The sequence below is a fragment of the Talpa europaea genome (assembly GCF_964194135.1).
Source record: "Talpa europaea genome assembly, chromosome: 15".
Taxonomy (NCBI): domain Eukaryota; kingdom Metazoa; phylum Chordata; class Mammalia; order Eulipotyphla; family Talpidae; genus Talpa; species Talpa europaea.
Window position 1 is genome coordinate 51,831,011 of NC_140083.1, and position 20,988 is coordinate 51,851,998.

The following is a 20,988-nucleotide window of genomic DNA, read 5'->3' on the forward strand; positions in this document are numbered from 1 at the left end:
TGGAGATATTAGGCAGGCCTGCTTCTATGTATTTCTTTCCAAGTTGGAAAATATATATTATTTCCTAGCATATTTTAGACCCTAGGAGTTTTACCTTGTCCCCAGCCAAAGTCAGTATCTCTTTTCTCCCTTTCAGAAGAGAGGATGGTAGGAATGTTATCTTGTTTCAAGGACTGGGAAATTTGCTAGATGCCCAGATTATCCCCATTGATTCATTTTTTTTCCCTTAAGAACTCTATCTCATAACAGCCATTGCTTGAGCTATATTCATTTTCAGGGCTATGCACATACATTAGTCTAAATAGCTCCATTTTAATTTATTCTGAAGTCCTATGAAATGTATGTATTACTCAGACTACTTAAAATGTTTTCCTAGAGATCAGCTGCTTCACCTCTGCAGCTTCCATTTTCTTATGCTAATAGGTAGTAATCAGCCTTGCCTCATTTACTTTATTTGTAGAAACAGAAGGATGGGTTTGTAATTGGATACATAACTTCCATCTTTAATATCTTTGAAGGGCTTTAACTAACTTACAATTACTTCATCTTTATTATTGCTTGTCTTACAGGAAGTAGAAAACACAGCTGGGTTTTCAGCTCACAGACACACTTGTAGCTCAGTAATATGTTGGCTGGAATATTATCAAAACAGCTCATATATTTTTTCACCTCTGCCTCCGGCGTTTTCTCCATTAGCTGATGATGTCACTCAGCTTCTCTGACTTCAGTTTTCTCATCTTTAAAAGTAGGAGTATGTATATCCATGAGCTGTGTCTGCAGAGCAAACTCTTTAGAATCCTTTCTGGGTACTGGAGAATAGTTGAACTGTGAGGACTCTTCCTGGATTAAATTCTGTTTTAAATAATGCTAGTGGAGAAACTAACCAGCTCCTTGATGTATATGCATATATTTATACCTTACCTAATTATAGAAATAATTTGAGCTTGAATAAGAAGTGCATTTGTATGATTAGACTTTACAAAGGAATCTAAGAATGCTAAAAGAGTCTTGGCTTCTGACTGTTTATTCATGTAGCTCTGAGCTTCTTGATAACCAAGAGTGAAAAATAATGAGTAATTCAATTAACTCCTATACTGTTCATTAATGATCAGCTGCTTACTGGAGTTCATACAAGGGCATAGGACAGCACAATGGAAAGTGTTTTTTGTTTATTTTTATTTATTTTTAATTTTTAAAGATTTATTTTTATTTATGCATGCAAGAACTGGGGTGCAGGCCAGAGGTGCAGGGTTGTGAAAGGATTCACCAGAGACAGAGTGGGGAGCAAAATAGGGGGATCCACTGAAATACACTCTGAGAGGAGCAGCAGCGGGCGAAGCAGGAGATATCAGCTGCACCACATGGGTTAGCTCCCTGGTCAGGGGTTGAACTCATGCTGCAGTGGCTGGTGATAGCTTGATAGTGCTGAGACTTTAACCCCTGCGCCACCATGGAGGCCCAGGAAGGTGTTTTTTAAATGGTTCCACAGACTACATCATATTGGAAAACTGCACATAACTGTTTTCTAAATCCCTGGAAATAAATAATGATCAATACTTGAGCTCTAATCAAGCATGAATATAAATAAACTTGCAGTGTATAATGCATCAGTCATTGTGAGAACAGGTATGTCAGGTCACTTCCTAGAAAGACTTTGAGAATGTAGGAACTTTCCAGTGTGTTGGAAAAATTTAGTTGAAAGAACTTTTTTAAATAGCAAGAGATTATCTTATTAAGTCACAGAAAATAGACTTATCCTAACGGCCCATCTATGTGAAAAGCCTGTTGTTAGCCTTGGCAATAAAAATACAAGAAAAGAGGAACTTTGCCTGAAAACTTAACATAATTGCAAGCTTTCTTTTCTAAAAGAGATAAAATGAGATCAGCTATTTCCCACCTCCACTGAAAGCTGTTTTTCTCTGTTGCTATCACAGAGCAGATTGAGGTAATAAAATACAGGATTATTAAATAACATTACTTTAAGTACTAATTATTCTGTTTCTTGGCAACCAATGCCAAAAAGAAAATAAGTTACAAGATTGATTTATAATGCACAAAAAAAACCCCATACTGAATATTAGTGAAGTCAAAATTTCCTTGTATTTAATTCCTTCACAGAAAAATATTAAGGGAGCCCTTCAGTGGTAATATTAACTATGATGATGTGATAAGGGTTTAGGATAGTACACCTTTTCACCAAACTGTTAAAAACTTAATTGTATCCCATTGCCATATGTTCTCTGTGTAAGAGGAGGTAAACAGATTTTCAACAAGCAACTATAAACCAGAGACACACTGAGGGGGCTGGGGAGGGGGCAGGAGGGAGTAGGATCAAAATAAGGGGAGAGAGGGAATTGTATGGGGAATATAACCAAGATGAAAATGCATACATTGTGCAAAAATGAAAAATGATGTAAAAAAAATATATAACATAAAATTAAAAAAAAGAAAAAAGCTCACCATAAAGGTTGACAGTTTCCTACCCAAACATTCCTGCATGAGCATCCAGCTCCTGCACAGAGCCTAGTGCATGGAAAGTGAGCTGTAAATGCTAAGACTGCCTGTTGCCAGCTGAGTTCATTCTTAATTCAGTGCATATTTATTGATCACCTACTATAATCAGCCTCTGGTTACAGTCCATTACATGCTTTCTCATGGGGTGTCTCCCTCCTTGAGTTCACACTGTTTGTTCCCCTAGGGCAGGTTTTCTAAGACTTCAGCTGTGCCTCCTATGGAGAATTCATGGGGTATGGAAATGAGATTGTCTCTACCCTAGTGAAATTCACTGTTCGTTAAAAGGAGCCATAAAAGCTGTCATAGCGTGGCGGATCTCGTAAAGATGTGTATCTGGGGTGCTGGCACCTCAGGATGGAGTATGCTTGGTCCGGTGTTTGTGGTAGAGATAGAGAAAGGGAGAGAGCCCGTGGAGTGTCCGAGGGGGCCACATCATGCCTCGTCACTCAGCACGATGCACTCCTGACGCCCCAGTTCACGGGCCTTTTTCTAGCAAAACTGCTAGAACTATTCCTTTTCTAGCAAAACTGCTCAAAAGTGAATACAATTGCTATCTCCATTTCCTTGACATGCCTCCATAACAGCTCTGGGCGGGGTGACCAGTGAGCACCTCCGAGGTCAACCTCATGGTGTGTCCCACTCCCCATCCTAATGGACCCCTCACTCACATGTGGCCACTCTCGCCTCTAAATGGTTTCTTTACTTTGCTTTCACCAGCACCCCTGTCTGGTCTTCGTGCTTCCTTACTGGCTGGCCCCTTCTTCCCACTTTCCTTCGTTGTGTCTGTCAGCAGTGCCTGGTGGGCAGGCCCCAGTCGACACCCACTCCCTAGATGTCCTCTTCAGCCACCTGACTTCTGACACCAGCCACTCTAGGAGGACTCCTAGAGTTTTATCTCCAAGGTGGGCCTGTCTTCTGGACACCAGACAGTGTCCCTCCAAACCTTGCTGGAGATTCGAATCTGAATATCTTTTTAGGCCTCCCGTACTTTATAAATTCAGAAAAGAACTCTTGTCTCTGCCAAGATCTTCCCAACTGAGCTCCAAACCCAGACACTCTCGCTGCAGACCCTGAGCTCCAGGTCCTTCTCTCACCCAGACTTGCTTGCTGCCTCCCCCATGTCCCATCCATATTGTTGGCTGTGATCACAGAGCAGCCACTGAGTTCTTATGGCCCAGCTTTTGTCTCCTTTTAACAGTCACTCCAGTTCTTCCAGAGTCTCCACGATACTCCAGATTCGGCACAGGCAACAGTTGTGGTTTTTTTGTTTTTTTTTTTTTAAAGATTTATTTATTTATTTATATAAGCACTGGGTACAGTCAGAAGCGCGGGAGGGTGAGAGAATTCACCAGAGCCAGAGCGGGAAACAGAACAGGCAGACTGACGAAATCACTGCTGAGAGGAGCAGTGGGCATGGCAGGAGAGGTCTGTCGTACCATGTGGGACCCTCGCCGGTGGCCGGGGATTGAACCCACAGCAGAGGCTGCAGGCAGCTTTGCAGCCCAGTGCTCACCCGCTGCGCCACCAGGGGAGGCCCAACAGTTGTGTTTTTTCATGCGTGTTTCGCTCAGTGCATACACTGTGTTTAGATATAGTGATCACTGCTGAGTGAGTGAGCAAAGAAGTGAGTAGTATAAGAATTATAAGCAGCAAGTGCTGTGGATGACTAGGAATATAGCAGGCGTGTACTGGCTCTAGTAACTGTAGAGGGAGCTATGGAGGGACTGACACTCTAGACACATCTGCTCTATCCCTAGGATTTAGATCAGCAGAGGGGACGATGGCGGGGGGCGGGGCTTGCTCTCCCAGAGGGCGAGGAGAGCAGGGCTGGAGGTGCTCTTGCCTGTGATACATGCTTGCGTGGAGGTTGGTACTCTGAACGTTGCATGGACGGATGGAGACCCTAGTGTGGTGGGTGGAGCCTTGGAGAGGCGTGTCTTCCAAAATCCAGGCTGGGGGTGCCAAAAATTACTTTGATAGAAATATATTTTGAGATGTGACAGTATACATTTCTACTGAACTGTTGCTTAGAGTACTTTGTTCTTATTGGTGTTGTCATTGAATTAATGAAAGTGATTTTGTAAAATGCTAAATGCAGTAATGCAAAAACAAAATAGCACAGAAGTCTCCTTTAGGAGATAACTGCTAACTCAAAAGCATTATTACCAGTTTTTAAAAGCTCATTTAATGATTGAACTTTTGACTGTGCGCTCATTTATACCCTGACATCATTACACAAGTTTTTAAAGATAAACTAATTGTAAATAAACCCATGAAATACTATTACTATTAGACATACAAGCCAATATGACACTAAAAAGTTATATAGCTATAAGAAGACTACATCAAAGCATTAAGTAATATTCTAGATACATGTTTGTGTGCGCACATATCTGCCTATGTTTATTGATTCATTTGTTTTTCTAGCTCAAATATCAATTAAGAGAGGTTAACTATATAATTTTATCCTGCAGACACATGGTAGACATGTGAGATAGGATGAGATGGGCTGGCAGGCTAGAGGAAATCCACTAAAACTCTTTTAGTCAATAGATTCAGTAGTAGAATGTGAAGGTGATGTATGAAAAAATTTTTTTCAGTTAATTGCCGAGACTATCATGGAGATATGAATCTTACTAGTAACGTGATGGGCTGCTCAGCCTTCGTGTTTTGTGACTGTTGATGCACTTGACTTTCGGAATTACTTGAGAGGCACAGAAAAGTGATAGAACTTGGTGACAGATAATGCTGGAAGATATACTGCTGGACTAAAAGGTCCTATTTCAGAAAGGAAAATAGTCATCCTCAGCCAGATCATAAAGTCCCCTTTTGTGTCACAACCAGGTGGTTATGTGAAATTATACAGTATAGGAAAGTTCTAGAAAGTCCCTTTTGGGGATTTATACTATCAATGAAATAAATCAATTTTAGGCATCTAAAATTAGTTGGTTGGTTTAAAAGATATCTTCCAGAAACCTCTCTGCCTGTCTGTATCTATCTCAACCTTTTGTCTGCTGTATGAAATCTGCAAGCTATTTGCCGGTTTTATTTTCATAAGGGGTCTGCAAACTTTTTATAAGTTGCCATATAATAAATATCTTAGACTTTTCAGGTTATACTGTTTGTTGCAGATAATCAGTGTTACCATTTTAGTGTGAGAACTTGCACAGAGACCATGCAAACAATTGAGCGTGGCATTGTTGAAATGAAACTACATTTGTAAAGCAGGTGGCCCCAAAGCCGGAGTTGGCCAAACCCTGCTTTAAATGATTTTTTTATCCTTCACAGTCAGGAGGTTTGTTATGCCCCACATCTGAAATATCCTTATGAGTAAGCATGAATAGGTCATTTATTTTTAAATATTTTTCATGGCTATAATTGCAGTATTTAGTCTACTTTGTATATGAGTGCAACACACCAATAGACATTTTCTTAAGAGTTTTTGAGTGGAGTCAAGAGAGCAGCCTGGAGCATCTGTCCCTCCACTGTTGTGATTCTGATTTCAGTATTCAGTCTACACTGGCAATCTGGTCATAAAGGGGATGGGCTGGACAGTCAAGCATGTGCTCCCTTCCTACATCAATGGTTGTGAATGGATCAAGTATGAAAGAGGAGTGAGTGGGTATGAATTGAGTTGAATAGATGCCAAAGGCAGGACATGAAGGCCAGTGCATCTGGAGTGAGACAGAACTAGAGGGCTAGGTCAGAGGGCAAACTGAAGTCACAGTTGGGAAAATGTTGCATTGAAGTTGGGGTTCTGATTAGCGGTTCTCACACTGTCGTGTGCGTTCCATTCTCAGATCCCACGCCAGGGCCTTGGGTTGGAGAAGTCTGGGCCAGGGCCCAAATCACAGCTTGCCATCTGTGCTGGGTCTTTCCATTCCACTTGTCCACAGACCACAGTTTGAGAAGGCTGCTGCAGAGTTCTGCCCTCCCCCTCTTCTTCCTTCCTGACTTTTCTGAGAGCCCGGCCACCTGACCAGATAGTGTCTCTTTTCATTTCCTTCCCTTCCCACTCCTGAGTGCCTTCCACCTTCCTGGACTCAAGCTGATCTGATTACCACCTCATTTTCATTTCTGTTGTCTCTGGTTCTCAAAAATTAAAGAAATCAATCTCTGCTATTAATCGACAGGAAATTGAGGTTGTAAAATACAGCTCACCTTAGAATGAATGAAGGCAGCCTGTCTCCTGCCTGGGCGTGTGTTCCTCTGCCCCAGAAGGTATGAGATTCTGAGCCTCTTGCTGTGCAAGGGGTAAGGTCCCAAAGGACCCAGTAGAGGAGGAGGCCAGCACTGAGGCTGAGGAGGAAGGCAGGGTCGGATCAGGAGCATGTCAGGGTTTTCTGAGGGTTTTGGCCTTTCTCTGAGAGCTTGGTGTTAAAGTGCCTCCAGGGCCTCCCCTGTGGCGCAGCATTTAAATGCTGGGCTGCGAAGCTGCCCTCAGCCTCTGCAGCGCCGGTTCGATCCCCGGCCACCTCTCCTGCCGCCCGCTGCTCCCCTTAGCAGTGTACTTTGTCAGTCTGCCTGTTCTGCTTCCTGCTCTGGCTCTGGTGAATTTTCTCACCCTCCCGCGCTTCTGACTGTACCCAGTGCTTGTATAAATAAATAAATAAATCTTTTTAAATAAATAAATAAATAAAGTGCCTCCAACATGACTATACCCCTCTGCCCCTTTATCTCCATCTCTGGCCACCTGTCTCCTTATCTCTTTATTTGCTCAAGCCATATGGCTCTCAGGGATGTGCACTGAAGTCAAGAAACATAATCTTGCTTTCTGTCATTGAATTTGCAGTTTCCGCTGCCTTTTATGTAGCTGTTAAAATAGTCTGCCTTATTTTTGACAGCTGAGTAGTATTCCTCTATGTATTTACACCACACGTTCTGCATCCACTCATCCACCCAGGGGCACTTAGGTTGTTTCCAAACATTGGTTATTAAAAAGTAGTGATGTAGTAAACATAGGAGTACGTGTATCTTTTTGATTTGGTATCTTCATAGTCTTTAAATAAATACCACAAAGTGAAATTGCGGGATTATATGGTATTTGTGTTCTTCATTTTTGATGAGTCTCCTTACTCTTCCTCATAAGGTCTGCACCAATTTGCATTCCTACCAACAGGGTACATGTATTCACTTTTCCTCACACCCTCACCAACACTTGCTTCTTGTCTTTTTGATATAAACCATTCTTACAGGTGTGAGAGGATATTTCATTGTGGTTCTCATTTGCATTTTCCCAGTGATCCATGATGATTAACATCTTTCCATGTGCCTGTTGGCCCTCTGCATGTCTTATTTGGAGAAGAGTCAAATTCAGAGTTGGTTGGTTTTTGTGTGTGTGTGGTGAGATTTTCCCATTGTTCTAAGAGGGATGGACCTAGAGGATGTTACTATAGTGACCTAAGTCAGAGAAAGAGGAATATGGTATGATTTTAGTCATTGGAAGATAAAGCAAATGGATGATCAAAACAATAACAAACTTAGATTATAGGAACAAAATGACAGTTACTGAAGGGAGAGATGAGGAGGTGGGTACCTTGGTTAAAGGGTGTCATGGTGGTGAATGGGAACTCAACTGTTGGGGGATCATTTGTATTCTGCATAGATGCTGAGTTACAGTACCGTGTGCCTGAAACCTATAGAATGTTTTAAGCCGTAGTTGTTTCCATAGACATGTAAAAAGAAAAAGTGTGAAAAGACAGTTGAGGAATGTAAATAATTAAATTTTTGTAATTATGTGAGAAAAACAGATTTGATGGCACATTGAGTTGAAAGTGTCATCAGATTGAGCGCCTCCTCTGGTGGCGCAGTGGTTGAGCAGTGGGCTGGGAAGCTGCCCGCAGCCTCTGCAGCGCTGGTTCGATCCCCGACAGCCTGCCTGCAAGGGTCCCACATGGTGCGGAGACCTCTCCTGCTGCGCCCACTGCTCCCCTCAGCAGTGTACTTCGTTAGTCTGTCTGTTCTATTCCCCGCTCTAGCTCTGGTGAATTCTCTCACCCTCCCATGCTTCTGACTGTACGCAGTGCTTGTATAAACAAATAAATAAATCTTAAAAAATGTCATCAAATTGAGCATCACTTGAAGTCCAGGAGTCACCTTATTTGGAATTCTAAGAACTCAAAAACTAAATGTTACAGAGTAGGGAGAGGGGCACCCCAGGATCCCCAAACCTGCCCATTCTGATTAGTTCCTGACATCTGCCTCATTAAGACAAAACCTACTCTAGTGCATAAGACCTTTAATGGAAAGGAACTCTAATACAATTTGTGTGCAACAAAGAAAAGACAATTAAAATGGTTTCCACATCAAACACCCAATGTCACTCACCTCCTTGTGGATAAATGCTCAGCCAAACAGGATTGACCCAAAGCATGACAACTGAAGCCTGAAAGCTGCCACAAGTCTAACGCATCTCCTGGTGGTGACACATAGAAAAGGGTCAAAAATGGCCAGATAAGTCTGGAAGGAAAAGAGCAAAATCAAAATCAAGATAAAATCTGCCATTGTTAACCTCCCACCAGTCTCTCACCTACATCTGTTTCAACCAGTTTAAGACCAAGAAGCAAGCTCAGTTTCTTCACATGTCTTTCTGCTCCATGTGCTTCCTCTAGGTCTCCTCCTTGCTCCCCATCTTTCTTGCTTCCTCCTCATTAAGTCTCCTCTCCAACTTCTCCTGTCCCTGCTCAGCTCCATCCTTTCCTGGGTGGTGCAGGGGAGCTGGAACCTCCCCTTTTCCTGGGGACCACCCTGTTACCTATGCACAATGGTCTCTGATCACTTGATTGAAAATGGCAACCCCTACCCCTTGGAGCTCATTGCTCTCATCTCTGCTTTATGCTCCTGGCATTTGCCCATCTGACAGAACATTTACTGAATATTTGTTTATTTCTCCCCTTTCAGTAGAATATCAGCTCTGGAAGGGCATGAGGTTGTCTTCTGTTCATGATTATAACTTCAGTGACCAAAGGCTCACTAGCATTTTAGAATGAACACAATGCATAACTAAACTTTGAACTTAGCTCATGGCTGCCTAAGTTATAAGGAGAATTGTGTGTTTGTTTTCTTTTGGGGTAAGTGAATCTTTGTCATGTAAATATCGCATGTATTGTGCTTATGCATCTAACAATATGGTTTCATCTCTGGATAATTCATGACCTCGTCATACCAAAGAAAGTCACAGTGCAGGCATGGACTTCGTAGGTTCTAGGTTTGTGCTCAGTGTCTGTACCCTTTAAAGTCTTCTCTACCAGTTACCCATCTATTGAGAATGGAGAACCAGTTTTTCTAAATTAGTCTGTGTCTAAATTTTCATTTCTGTCTTTCTCTTCCTTGTGTTCCCTTCTTTTGTCTTTTCATTAGCAATCAGGATAACTTAACTTCTGAATGACTAGATACCAAACGAACAAGTAACAAAATAGATCTGCTCACAATTTTTTGTGTCTCTTTTTAGTTTGATTCCAGGGGTCTGAATCCTTCCTTAGAGCTGAAATCTACCTTGCACCACATTCCTCCTTTATTGGCTTTGCCTTTGAAATGCAGAAGTTCACTTGAGCAGTGATGCTCACTTGTGAGAGCCACTCTGTCTAACAAAAGCTGACCTTTGGAAGGCAGCTGTTGATTAGACAGTTAAACAGAGAGACCAGCTAGCATGAGATTTCTCAGTCTGAGTGACTGGGAAATAGCAGGCTGCAGAAACCTGAGGTTGAAATACTTTCAAGCAATTGAGCTTCAAGTTCCTGAAAAAATTTTCATAGTGTTTCTTCTCAACTCCCCATCTTCCACCTGTGCTTTTCACATCCACCTGGTGCCTTTGTGCTCCTCAGAGTGTGAGAAGGGTGTGGAGCTCACCATTATCATCCCACACCTTTAGTCAACCCTCTTTAAAGCGGCTTTGTTAAGAAGAGCACCAAGAAATTCATTCTTGGAATAGGTGTGAGGTAGAGGAGTGTGAAGTCCGGCCTGTGCCCCTTGCTAAGCCTGCATCCTTCGGGGCATAGCGGCAGTGGGAGCACAGAGCCTCAGTAATTCGCGAGAATGTGTCAGTAGCATCATAGATACTACTGTTGTCGCACAGTGAGGTAAATTAGACAGAAAAAGGTCAAGGTCAGTGGCGGATGCAGGGACAGTCCCTCGTGTGAACAAGCCTGTCCAGCCCGGCACAGCGCCTTTCCCCAGCCACCGCAGCAGCTCCTCAAAGGGGCAGTGGTGTCAAAAAGAGAAAAAAGACTTTTTCATCTCTTGCATCTCTTGGTGCTTGCCTTGGGGAAAAAAAGAGTCACTGAAAAATGGAAAGAATCAGAGTGCTTTTGAAGAGATAAGCAAGGTTAGCATTCCTTTGTCTTTGTTCTGACAAGTAAATGCCTGATTGCTTTACTCCAGAAACAGGTCTTAAAACATCATTCTCATTTTGTAAAAATCAACCTCTTTGGGAAAATTAGACACATGCCCCATTAAAGACTGAGCAAACCAAAGCACTCTATATAGCTGCCTGCCTGCCTCCCTCCTGTTCCCCCTCCTCTCTCCCCACCTCCTCCCCTCTCTGCCTCCCTCCACCCCTCCCTCCATCCCATTAGTATTTATTCAGGACTGTTCTGTGCTGAGTGCTGTTCTGGGCACATGGGCACAGTGGTGAGCAAAACAAAACTCTTGTCCTCCGGGGACTGAGATTCTGCATGAAGGACACACACTAAAATCAAATAAATAATATTCCACACATACATCATTATCTGAATATTCTAGAGAAGGCTCCTTTTAGTCTACTAAGTTCCCAGCCCACGTTTGGAAAATCACTAGGGAGGGCACCTGGAAATGACCAGCAAATTTGTTTTTAGATGCTGGAAGAAGCCACTGAAGTAATATCCTTCCCTCTCCTCTTTGGCTCTGAAGACATTACTCCTTTATGGGAACAGTGAGATATAGAAGCTTCCTGCTTCTCTTTACTTACATCAGAAAGAAATGGGCCCTGAAGAATTCACTTCTCCAGAGCAAAGGCAAAACCTCCAGGTGGATATCATTTGGAGGCTTCTAGACATTCATTGTCCTGCCCCCCGCCCCCAGTGTTCTCCTGTATTGTGGATAACCCCACTAAACATGTAGAAGTACTTCTTTTTCTTACCATTTTTGAAGCAAATCAGTATCTGGATAAACTACATTGACAGCACACTGAGAACCCATTCCCTCCTCCCTCTGTGGTTGGCCTTTCACCTGATTTACCCAGCCCCTTCCCTTCTGGTGCCCTCTGGTTTAATCTAAAAGTTTATTTTTGTTTTAGAGTTAGTTTCTTTCCTTCTTACCCATCTCCCCATTCTTACTTTCTCTGTAATTCCAGAAGGGTGCTGTGCTATGTTCATTACCAGGATCACAGGATCAGAGTAAAAGAAAAGTTTTGAAAATAAAGAGTTTGTGTGTTTTAAGCCTGTTAGAATAAGCGAGCCTTAATTTTTATCCCCTCTTCTGCTGATTTCTCTCTGCTTCAAACAGGAAGAATGTTTGGTATAAGTGCACTGTACAGTGATTAACCTCAACACATAATGCAATTATTCTGACTTCAGGCTCCAGTTCAGTGTCTCCTCTTCCCAAAGTCAGTTGCTGTGTCAGTTTTCCCAATTAATGAAAGTGGAACTCACATGAAAAGATTCACAGAGGAGAAGCACCAACAAATAATTACTGCTGAATATCATTCAAGTGCAATTGCATCATTTTTTCGCTCCATTCTTACTGAGACCCAAGCTAATGATAAGAAGGTAAATGTGAGATAGTTAAATAGGGGATGTTACTAAAAATGAGAAGGCCAAGTCTGTCTCCTTTGCTTCCCAATCTTAGATTTAAAAAATTGCACAATGTTGGGCCTCCCCGGTGGCGCAGTGGTTGAGTGCTGGGTTGCAAAGATGCCGACAGCCTCTGCAGAGATGGTTCGATCCCTGGCCACCAGGCAGGGGTCCCACATGGTGCGCAGACCTCTCCTGCCGCCTGCTGCTCCCCTCAGCAGTGTACTTCGACAGTCTGCCTGTTCTTTTCCCCGCTCAGTCTCTGGTGAATTCTCTCACCCTCCTGCGCTTCTGACTGTACCCAGTGCTTGTATAAATAAATAAATAAATAAATATTTTTAAAAACAAAACAAAACTGCACAATGTCAGTTAAAGACCCTCCTGTGGGTTAGACGTGTATTTGTGTGTAGTTTGTACTTGTGAGTATGTGCATATTGTAGTTATATTTACACATGCATGTCTTTATTCCTACGTAGTGTTGTATACATGTCTAGATAAATTACAAATATGTCAGAAAGTAATGAGGGACATAATTCCCCTTTTTCTTTTCAACCCCTAGTCCTTCTTGGCAGTCTTTCCTGGGGTGGGATTGGGGGAACGTGTATTATTTTTAGAAGGCAAACTGCCTGACCGTGCTTTTGATCCCTTCCTCACTAATACAGCATATCTCAGCCCCATATGTAACATTGTATTTTGTTGTAAAACTTTATTATCATGGTAGGTGATAAATTTTCTCAGGGCTAGTTTTCTGTTTATAATCATGAGTTAATAAGATTCTTTACTGATGCAAAGATTTTGGGGGCATCCTTTACTAAGCAGGTGTGGGAGGCAGAGGCACTGTGTCCACACCATATGTAAACAGTAGCTACTATTTGCCTAATAAAAGCTGTTGTGAATTACAAGTATTTCCAGGATGGGGCGGGAGATTTCCCACCTATGCATTATCCCCTTTCAGCTTTTAGGCCATTGTACCTGCTCAGGCTCCTGTTGTTATAATTTATTGTTGATTGCTTGTACATGCTGTGTGATGACTTGAGCAAATCTCTAGTTTGTGACAAATTGTCAGAACCTTTGTCAGGTAAAGTTGGATATCAGAAAATGGCTGTCCTTGAGTATCTTCTTTAGTTGTTTTTACTTTTTAGTTAGGATTGGAATGAGATTGCTTGCTCTGACAGCTCTCCATCTATACTTGCCTAGAAACTTCCTGAGTGTCTGTACCTCTGTTTCCAGAGCACATTGTACACTAAATGGTGCTGTTGCTTTATTGGATTCTTGTTTTTCTTTATGTCACGTGAAAGGGTGCATGTCAGGGGACAGCAGCTAAGGAACCCATCACTAAGAGAAGACCAGATATTAGTGATTGGCAATGTGGCCATTCTACGTAATGTTTTTAATTGAGTTGCATAGACATAAAGGGCTAAATATTAAAAAAAAGAAACTAAAAAAAAAAAAAACCTAATGGGTGTCTGGTAATTGGTGACTAAGACTTTGTACTTTGCTTTTAGTAAACTGTAAATTTGCATCAAGAAAGCTTGATGTTGATACCAGTCATGTTCACATACTTCACACTGAGATATTCTTTATTTCTTTTATGGTTTGTCTTTACCATGGTCACACTTGCTTCCCAGTACTCAATTCAACATTTATTGAATGCCTAGTCCTGTCCCCTACAAGTAGCTCACAATCTAGAATATGGAAGGTGATATATGAACAATTCTGAAACATGAAAAACATATTAAAATGTATTGTTTCTCAAACATTAGAATTCTGTGATCAACTGCTGTCTAATAAGATTGTTTAGGCTTTCTTTCTTCCCAGAGGAAGCAGTTAATTCGCTGACTTAGGAATCCTTCCGTACTTAAATACACAGTGAATGTCATTAATTAACCCATTTCATCAATGATTCAACAGGGATTTGAGTTTGATTCATGTACCAATTTTTGTTCTTGGGTCTGAGGATATAGTAGGTATTTTATTATTAGGTACCTGTAAGAGTACCTATTATCTACAGGGCCTCCCCAGTGGCACAGCAGTTGAGTGCTGGGCTGCAAAGCTGCCCGCAGCCTTTGCAGCGCCAGTTCGATCCCCGGCCGGCTGGCGAGGATCCCACATGGCGCACAGACCTCTCCTGCCACGCCCGCTGCTCCCCTCAGCAGTATATTTTATCAGTCTGCCTGTTCTGCTCCCCGCTCTGGCTCTGGTGAATCCTCTCACCCTCCCACTCTTCTGACTGTACCCAGTGCTTGTATAAATAAATAATTAAATCTTTAAAAAAAAGAGTACCTGTTATCTACAATAAAACAACAAATCTAGAACCATCTCACTAAGACAACAGGAATTAAAGAGGTCCTAATATATTTTGCTTAAGCAGTACATTAAGTGAAAATTATTTGCATAGATTTATGCTATTACATACATCATGTTAGTTTCCTTCAAATAATTCTAATTATTCCTTCAATAATTAGAAGACAGTTTGCCTTCTAATTTTGACATTTTCAAATGACTGTAAAGAAGTAAGAATTTTCTAATAAATAAATTTTCAGGAAAAAAAAATTTTAAAGGGACTTTTTAAAAAAGATTTATTTATAGATGACCTGGGGTGTATGCCAGAGGTGTGTGCGGTGAGAGGATTCACCAGAGATAGAGTGGGGTGCAGAACATGCAGATGTACTGAAATACATTGCTGAGGGCACCAGTGGACTAGACAGGAGAGGTCTGCTATGCCATGAGGGTCAGCTCCCTGGCCGAGGATCAAACTCATGCCACAGCGGCTGGCAATAGCTTGATCGCACTGAAACTTCAACCCCTGCACCACCAGGGAAGCCCTTACAGGAAATTTTTTACATATAAGTCTCACCTTGACAAGGTCTTGTTCACATTTAAAGATTTACTTTCAATTTGCATGGACTTAACTAAGCAAATATGTACTGAGCATCTACTATGTACCAGACACTGTTTTAAGCCTTGGAAATACAGCAGTGAACAAGCTAGAAGAAAATCTGCGTCCTACCTTCTGAAAGGGAGAGAAAGCTAATAAATAGAGCAATTGAAAAACGGGCTGTCAGATGATAGTTTGTGGAGAGTGGAGAAGAACAGAGCAGGAAATGGGTGTGATGTGTTGGTGGACATGGGTGAGTTGATCTGCTGAAGTGTGGTTATTGACAAGACAGCACATGAAAAGAGCCATGAGGTAGGTGGCAGCCAGTCACATGGGCATCTGGAGGAAGAGAATCCAGAGAGAACGGCACCCCTAGATGCACGTGTGCTCCTTGGGTTGATGGCACAGTCAGGTGCCCAGCATGCAGGGTCTGAGTCAGCAGGGGGAGCTGCACGAGGGAGTTCAGACAGGTAGTGGGGGCATAGTCTATAGTCCCTCCTGGCTATGCGGGGAAGGGGCTGTAACTCACAGTGCATGGGGGCGGGGCATCAGAGGGTTTTGAGCAGAAAGGAAGTCTGGTGAGAAGGATGCAGACTCTGAAGGACAAGAGTGGAGCAGGGAGACCAGTAGAAAGGCAGCTTCAGAATTCCAGCCAGTTCTCATGTCAACTCTCAGTGACATGGGGCCTGATGACCTCTCCCTCCATCTTGAAGTCCTTTGGTCATTGGGCCACCAGGTCACCCAGCTTCCCTGGCTTTACTGGCCCCCGTTATCCATCTTCTTTACCAATGCCTTTGATCTTTTGAACCTCTTAAAGTTCCCTAGATCTCTTTCTCTAGTTCTCTGTAAATTTCCTATAATTTATTTATTAACTGGAGGCTCAGACCAGAGTGGGGGTGTGGGAAGCAATGAGAGGACAGACATGGGCGCCTTCGCCCTAGTCACTGCTCAGCCTGCTGTCTGCACCATCCCTGAGCCGTCAGCATCACTCTATGACTGCCTCACCCTAACTAGCACTTCCTTCCAGACCCCCACCTATTACCTCTTTTGTTTAACTTTAGAAGCTACCATTCTCTGATTCAATTACCTACTCACTGTCCCTCCTGGCTGTTTTTCCTTCCAATTTTGGCTTAGATTCCAATGTCCTGTGTAAAGGCTTTGTATAGACTTTTAATTTCTATGCATCTTGCTTTTCCGTGTTGTTTACCTCCCCCAGCCAAATCACGGTCTCATCAGTTACACACTCTGCCTGCTCCCCGCCTCAGCTCGGAAGGCTGAATGTCGCCAGAGAAACACACACCAACGTGCCACTGGTCTCACTGTCACAGAAAGGGTACCCTGTGACATTTTCAAGTCCTTGCACTTTCCCTGGCTTACTTTCATATCTTCTCTTTCTCCCCCAAATTTCCAGCACCTCTTTCTCATCCTCATTATCAGCTTCCTACTCCATTGAGACAAAGAAAATAACCAGAAAGGAGTTTCACCTTCCCACTGTCATAGTAAGTCTGTCCCCATCTCTGCTGCCACTGGGGGTGAATTTTTTCCTTCCCACCTTAGGCCCTCCTGTGTATGTACTAGCTTGTCAAGACATTTTCTCGCAGATGTCCTATCTGTCTGGAAAAAAAATAAGCACCCTCCTTCACCCTCTCCCTTTCTTGAGCCTCTGTCCTGTTTCTTGACTCCCCCTTATGAATGCTCTGCCCATGGTTCTTACTTTCCCTCCACACATTCTCGTTGAAACTCCCCACAGGTAGACTTTGGTGTCCACCACTGCCTGAAACTGCTGCTCTCAGTGTTACCAGTGACTTCAAGTCACTGGAACCAGCCCTCGCTTCATTCGACCATCAGTGACCTTTGGCTCCGATGACCTCTCCCTCCATCTTGAAGTCCTTTGCTCTTTGGGCCACCAGGTCACCTGATTTCCCTGGCTTCATTCCTGCCTCACTGGCTCACGTTCTCTATCTCCTGTGGATGCCTTTGGTCTTCTGAACCTCTCTTGGAGTCCCCTAGATCTCTTTCTCTGTCTAAACTCACTTTTCGGCAACCTGATTAAAGCTCCTGATTTTAAATATTAGACATATTCTGATAGCACTAAATGGATACCTCCAACCCTGACCACTCCCCACAGCTCCTGACAGTCATGTCCAGCAGCCTGGTAGTGGTCCCCTGGTGGGCAGCGTCTAAAGCCTCCAGTGTCCAGAACCAAAGTCCCGATTCTTTCCTCCTTCATCTGCTTCTCCAGTATTTTTCTTTAGTAAATGACATCTCTGAACTTTCAGTCACCTGGGGCAGTAAGTTGGGGGTCACGCTTAACTGCTCTTTTCCTCTCATGACTCCAGACCCACTCTGGAAACATGAGTTTTAACTTCAGGGACAGGCCACTTCTGATAACACAGGCGGAGGGGTCTACATGATCGCAATAATTTTATCCTTTGAAACTCATTTAGATTTTTAGCCACACCTGCAAGTTACAGCAAGTTTCATGATGATAGTTTGTAATAAAAATCTGTGTAATTCACATGGAAGTCAAAAATAAAATGGAAATGGAAAAGAGGCATGCTTTTCTTGAGTGATTTATACATATCCCTGAAAATCAATTTTAAAAGGATAGTTTTCAAAAGTGATTTGCTCCGGAGCAACATCAATGGAATAAATATTCAACTTACCAACTTATCACTTACAAGAGAATGCTTATTTGATTTTATCAGTCTGGATTACTGTTTAAAATTTATCTCCCTTTTTTATACTCATAATTTGTATTCACAGCTCATGAATAATACAAGGACTTGTTTATTGCTCTCTAATGTTGGTGAGGATACTGACCCTGAACTAGACTGCTCAAGTTCAGCGCCGGCACTATCCTTACCCAGCTGTGTTATCACAGACAAGTCCTTTAATGCTCTGTGTCTCAGCGCTCCTGTCTGGCAAACAAATAATAATAGTGCCCAGGCTCGGATTTCTTGGTAGGATCAAATGCCTAAGTGTCTAGGATAGTGCCTGGCACGGAACAGTGCTCAGAAGAAAAGAATTCTGTGGCAGATTCTGTGATCCTGAAGCCTTCAGGGAACTGGAGGCATAAATGGAAAACATGTAAGATTAAAGACATCACAAGACCTCAGGAATTGTTCGAGAAAACTGTAAGAGTGACGTGTGATGGCAAAGCACCTCACACTAGTGATAGAAATGGCCAGCATGGGCTGGAGACATTCAAATAAGAAGCAAGGTGACTTCCACCATCAGCAGTTTAAGATAATCAATGGTGAAAGTTTTGTGCAGTTTCTGTTCCATTGCAAGATCTACCCACAAAGTAGACATATTCTGAAAGTGCATTAGAATAAGACATTATGACAAGTGGCTAACAATGCTTTTGATTCAGTGTTGTTAGAGGAGCTTCTGAAATACAGATCCTGATCTTATGGGCGTAGGAAGCCCCTATCTATAGTTGTACTGCTGCCTGCTGGGCTATCGCACCACTGCTCAAGATGTTTCAAAAGTGCATGTAGTTTAAATTTCTAATAGGAAGTATCAGTTACCTGCCACCATGGGCTTTTTTTCCTGGCACAATTACATATTTATTGAAGATATATTCAGTTGTCAGAAAAGTCGTGACATATTTTTTCTGTTTTTCTATGTTTTCTATGCCAAAATGCATCATGATTTTTCCAGCAACCCAATACATTTAATCAGCAAATACCAGTTGAGCACCTACTCTGGGTGAGACAGTTTCTCATGCTGAGAGCACATATATTACCAAATAATAACCATGGAAGATTGATGTAGTAACAATAGCTTATCCTTGTGACTTTACTGAGTCTGCCTTTCAAACAGACATGCCATCCTCAAATGCAGTGATCGACATTAACCCCAGAACTGTGAAGTAACGTGTACAAGTGGATGGTGTAATTTCAGAGTGACCCAGGGAAGACTTAAGACCTAAAACCTAGGGGCCTCCCTGGTGGCACAGTGGGTTAAGACACAGCACTATGAAGCAATCCACAGCCACTGCAGCAAAGTTCTATCCCTGGCCAGGGAGCTACCCACATGGCGCAGCAGACCTCTCCTGTCTCGCCCCACTGCTCCCTTCAGCAGTGTGTTTCAGTACATCTGCCTGTTCTGCTCCCCACTCTGTCTCTGGTGAATCCTCTCACTCCACACGTCTCTGGCCTTGTATGCATAAATAAATAAATCTTGAAAAAAAAAAAAAGACCTAAAACCTTTTTTTCCCTTCTTTGTCCCTCTAGTTGGCCCGTCACAACAAACTATTACAGCAGATGCTTAAACCAGGATCAGATCCAGACGATGGCGATGAAGCCCTGAAGCATTATGCCAACCACACGGCCCAAATCGAGGTAACCTTGCGCTATTTCTGCAAGGGGACACCCTTGGCAGAAAAGATGTGTTTACTTTGCACGTCAGACCATTTTCATGATCTTGTTCTCCAGCAAGGAAGCAGAATGAGAGACATAAATTGTAGCAGTGTCTGCTAGAAGATGAGGGATGAGCTCTGAGGAATGGAAGTGCTTGTCTTTTCAAAGTTGTCTTCTTTTTTTAAGCTGGGCTGCATGTGAACTTCCTTTTGTAATTAACAGGTGGCTTTTGTCTTGAGTTTTGGTCTTGGAAGCAATCCTCACAGAGCAGTGATAGTTTAGAGTTAGGGGCACTGTAACAGCAGCCATCATTCAGGAAAAGGTCTATTTTTCAAAAGCTGTAAGAGGTTTAACAAAATAGAGGTTTCTGTGGCAGAAAGCAGACGAATACATAGGAGACAGGGGAGGTAGTGGTGAATTTTTCACATGGTAGCATAAACTCAAAATGGCTTAGGAGTTTCCCTTCTCAGTGTGCAGCATTTGGCCTCCCCACCCCCACCTTATAAGTGAGACTTGATTCAGTGGCAGGTTCAGGGGTGCAGGTCGTCATGGACTTGCACTCGTGTGTGGGACCCATCTTGTGCCACTTGCTCACTGTGCTTTCATTCAGTCTCCAGCTGGCAGTGCTAACTGAGCAGAAGCAAGCAGACGAGGTTTGTAACTTGTCATTTACCACTTTGTGTTCATTCCCTTGGCAGAGTGCATGACAGTGTCACTGCTCTTAACTGTCAGGATCCAGCCTTACTTACCTTATTGTTTCCATGGCCAAGCTTCTGGAATCATGACAGTCATAGCTTGTATGCCAAGTGGATCCCTTGCTCACAGTTATAAACATGCAAAAACTGCAGCTTTGTTGGGAGTCTGACTTCGTGGAACCCATGAGATGGACCAGCCGCAGAAATGTTGCCTAATAATATCAGGCGCGTGGGGCCTGGGAGACTGGCAAAATCAGGAAGCTGGAGAAATTCATAGAAGTAGACTGTCAAACCATGAAGTTGCGGAGAATGGTCCCAGAAGCCAAAATACAAAGCTAGATGATCCCAAGAGATGGGGAAGGGAAGAGCAGAGATGAGGTATGGGCTGATGCCTGTGTGTGAGAGATGGGGGCTGCTGTTAGAAGTTGGAATTTTATTAGTTCCCAGCAATGAGGAGCCAACTGTAAATACACAAATTCAGTGAATGTTTACTAAGAATTCACTGTCTATCCAGATAATTCTGCATATCAGTGTAGAACAAAGAGCCCAGAGAATATAGAGAAGTGATTAGTATGTCTGGGAACTTCAGAATAGGTTTCCCAGAGAAGGCTGCCATAAAGATTAAGATTGAGCAGAAGTTTCTCATTCTAAAGATTGGGCACAGGATTTCAGGTAGAAGTCAATTAATGAAAGGTGTTCAAGAGCATGGTATTGGGGGATGAATCTTTGAAAGATTACCTTAGTTTCTGTTTGAAGAAAGAATTGGA

At 42.8% G+C, this 20,988-nt stretch overlaps 1 protein-coding gene across 4 annotated transcripts in view; it reads left to right on the plus strand.

The window, feature by feature from the left end:
- Positions 1-20,988, plus strand: part of ITPR2 (inositol 1,4,5-trisphosphate receptor type 2) — a gene marked incomplete at both ends in the record, with an annotated part of 472,402 nt that overhangs the window by 348,646 nt on the left and 102,768 nt on the right. For all 4 annotated transcript variants that reach the window (XM_084254830.1, XM_084254833.1, XM_084254831.1 and 1 more), the window contains one exon: positions 19,401-19,508. In XM_084254830.1, the coding sequence (XP_084110956.1) occupies positions 19,401-19,508 (108 nt within the window). The remainder of the gene's footprint in view (positions 1-19,400; positions 19,509-20,988) is intronic.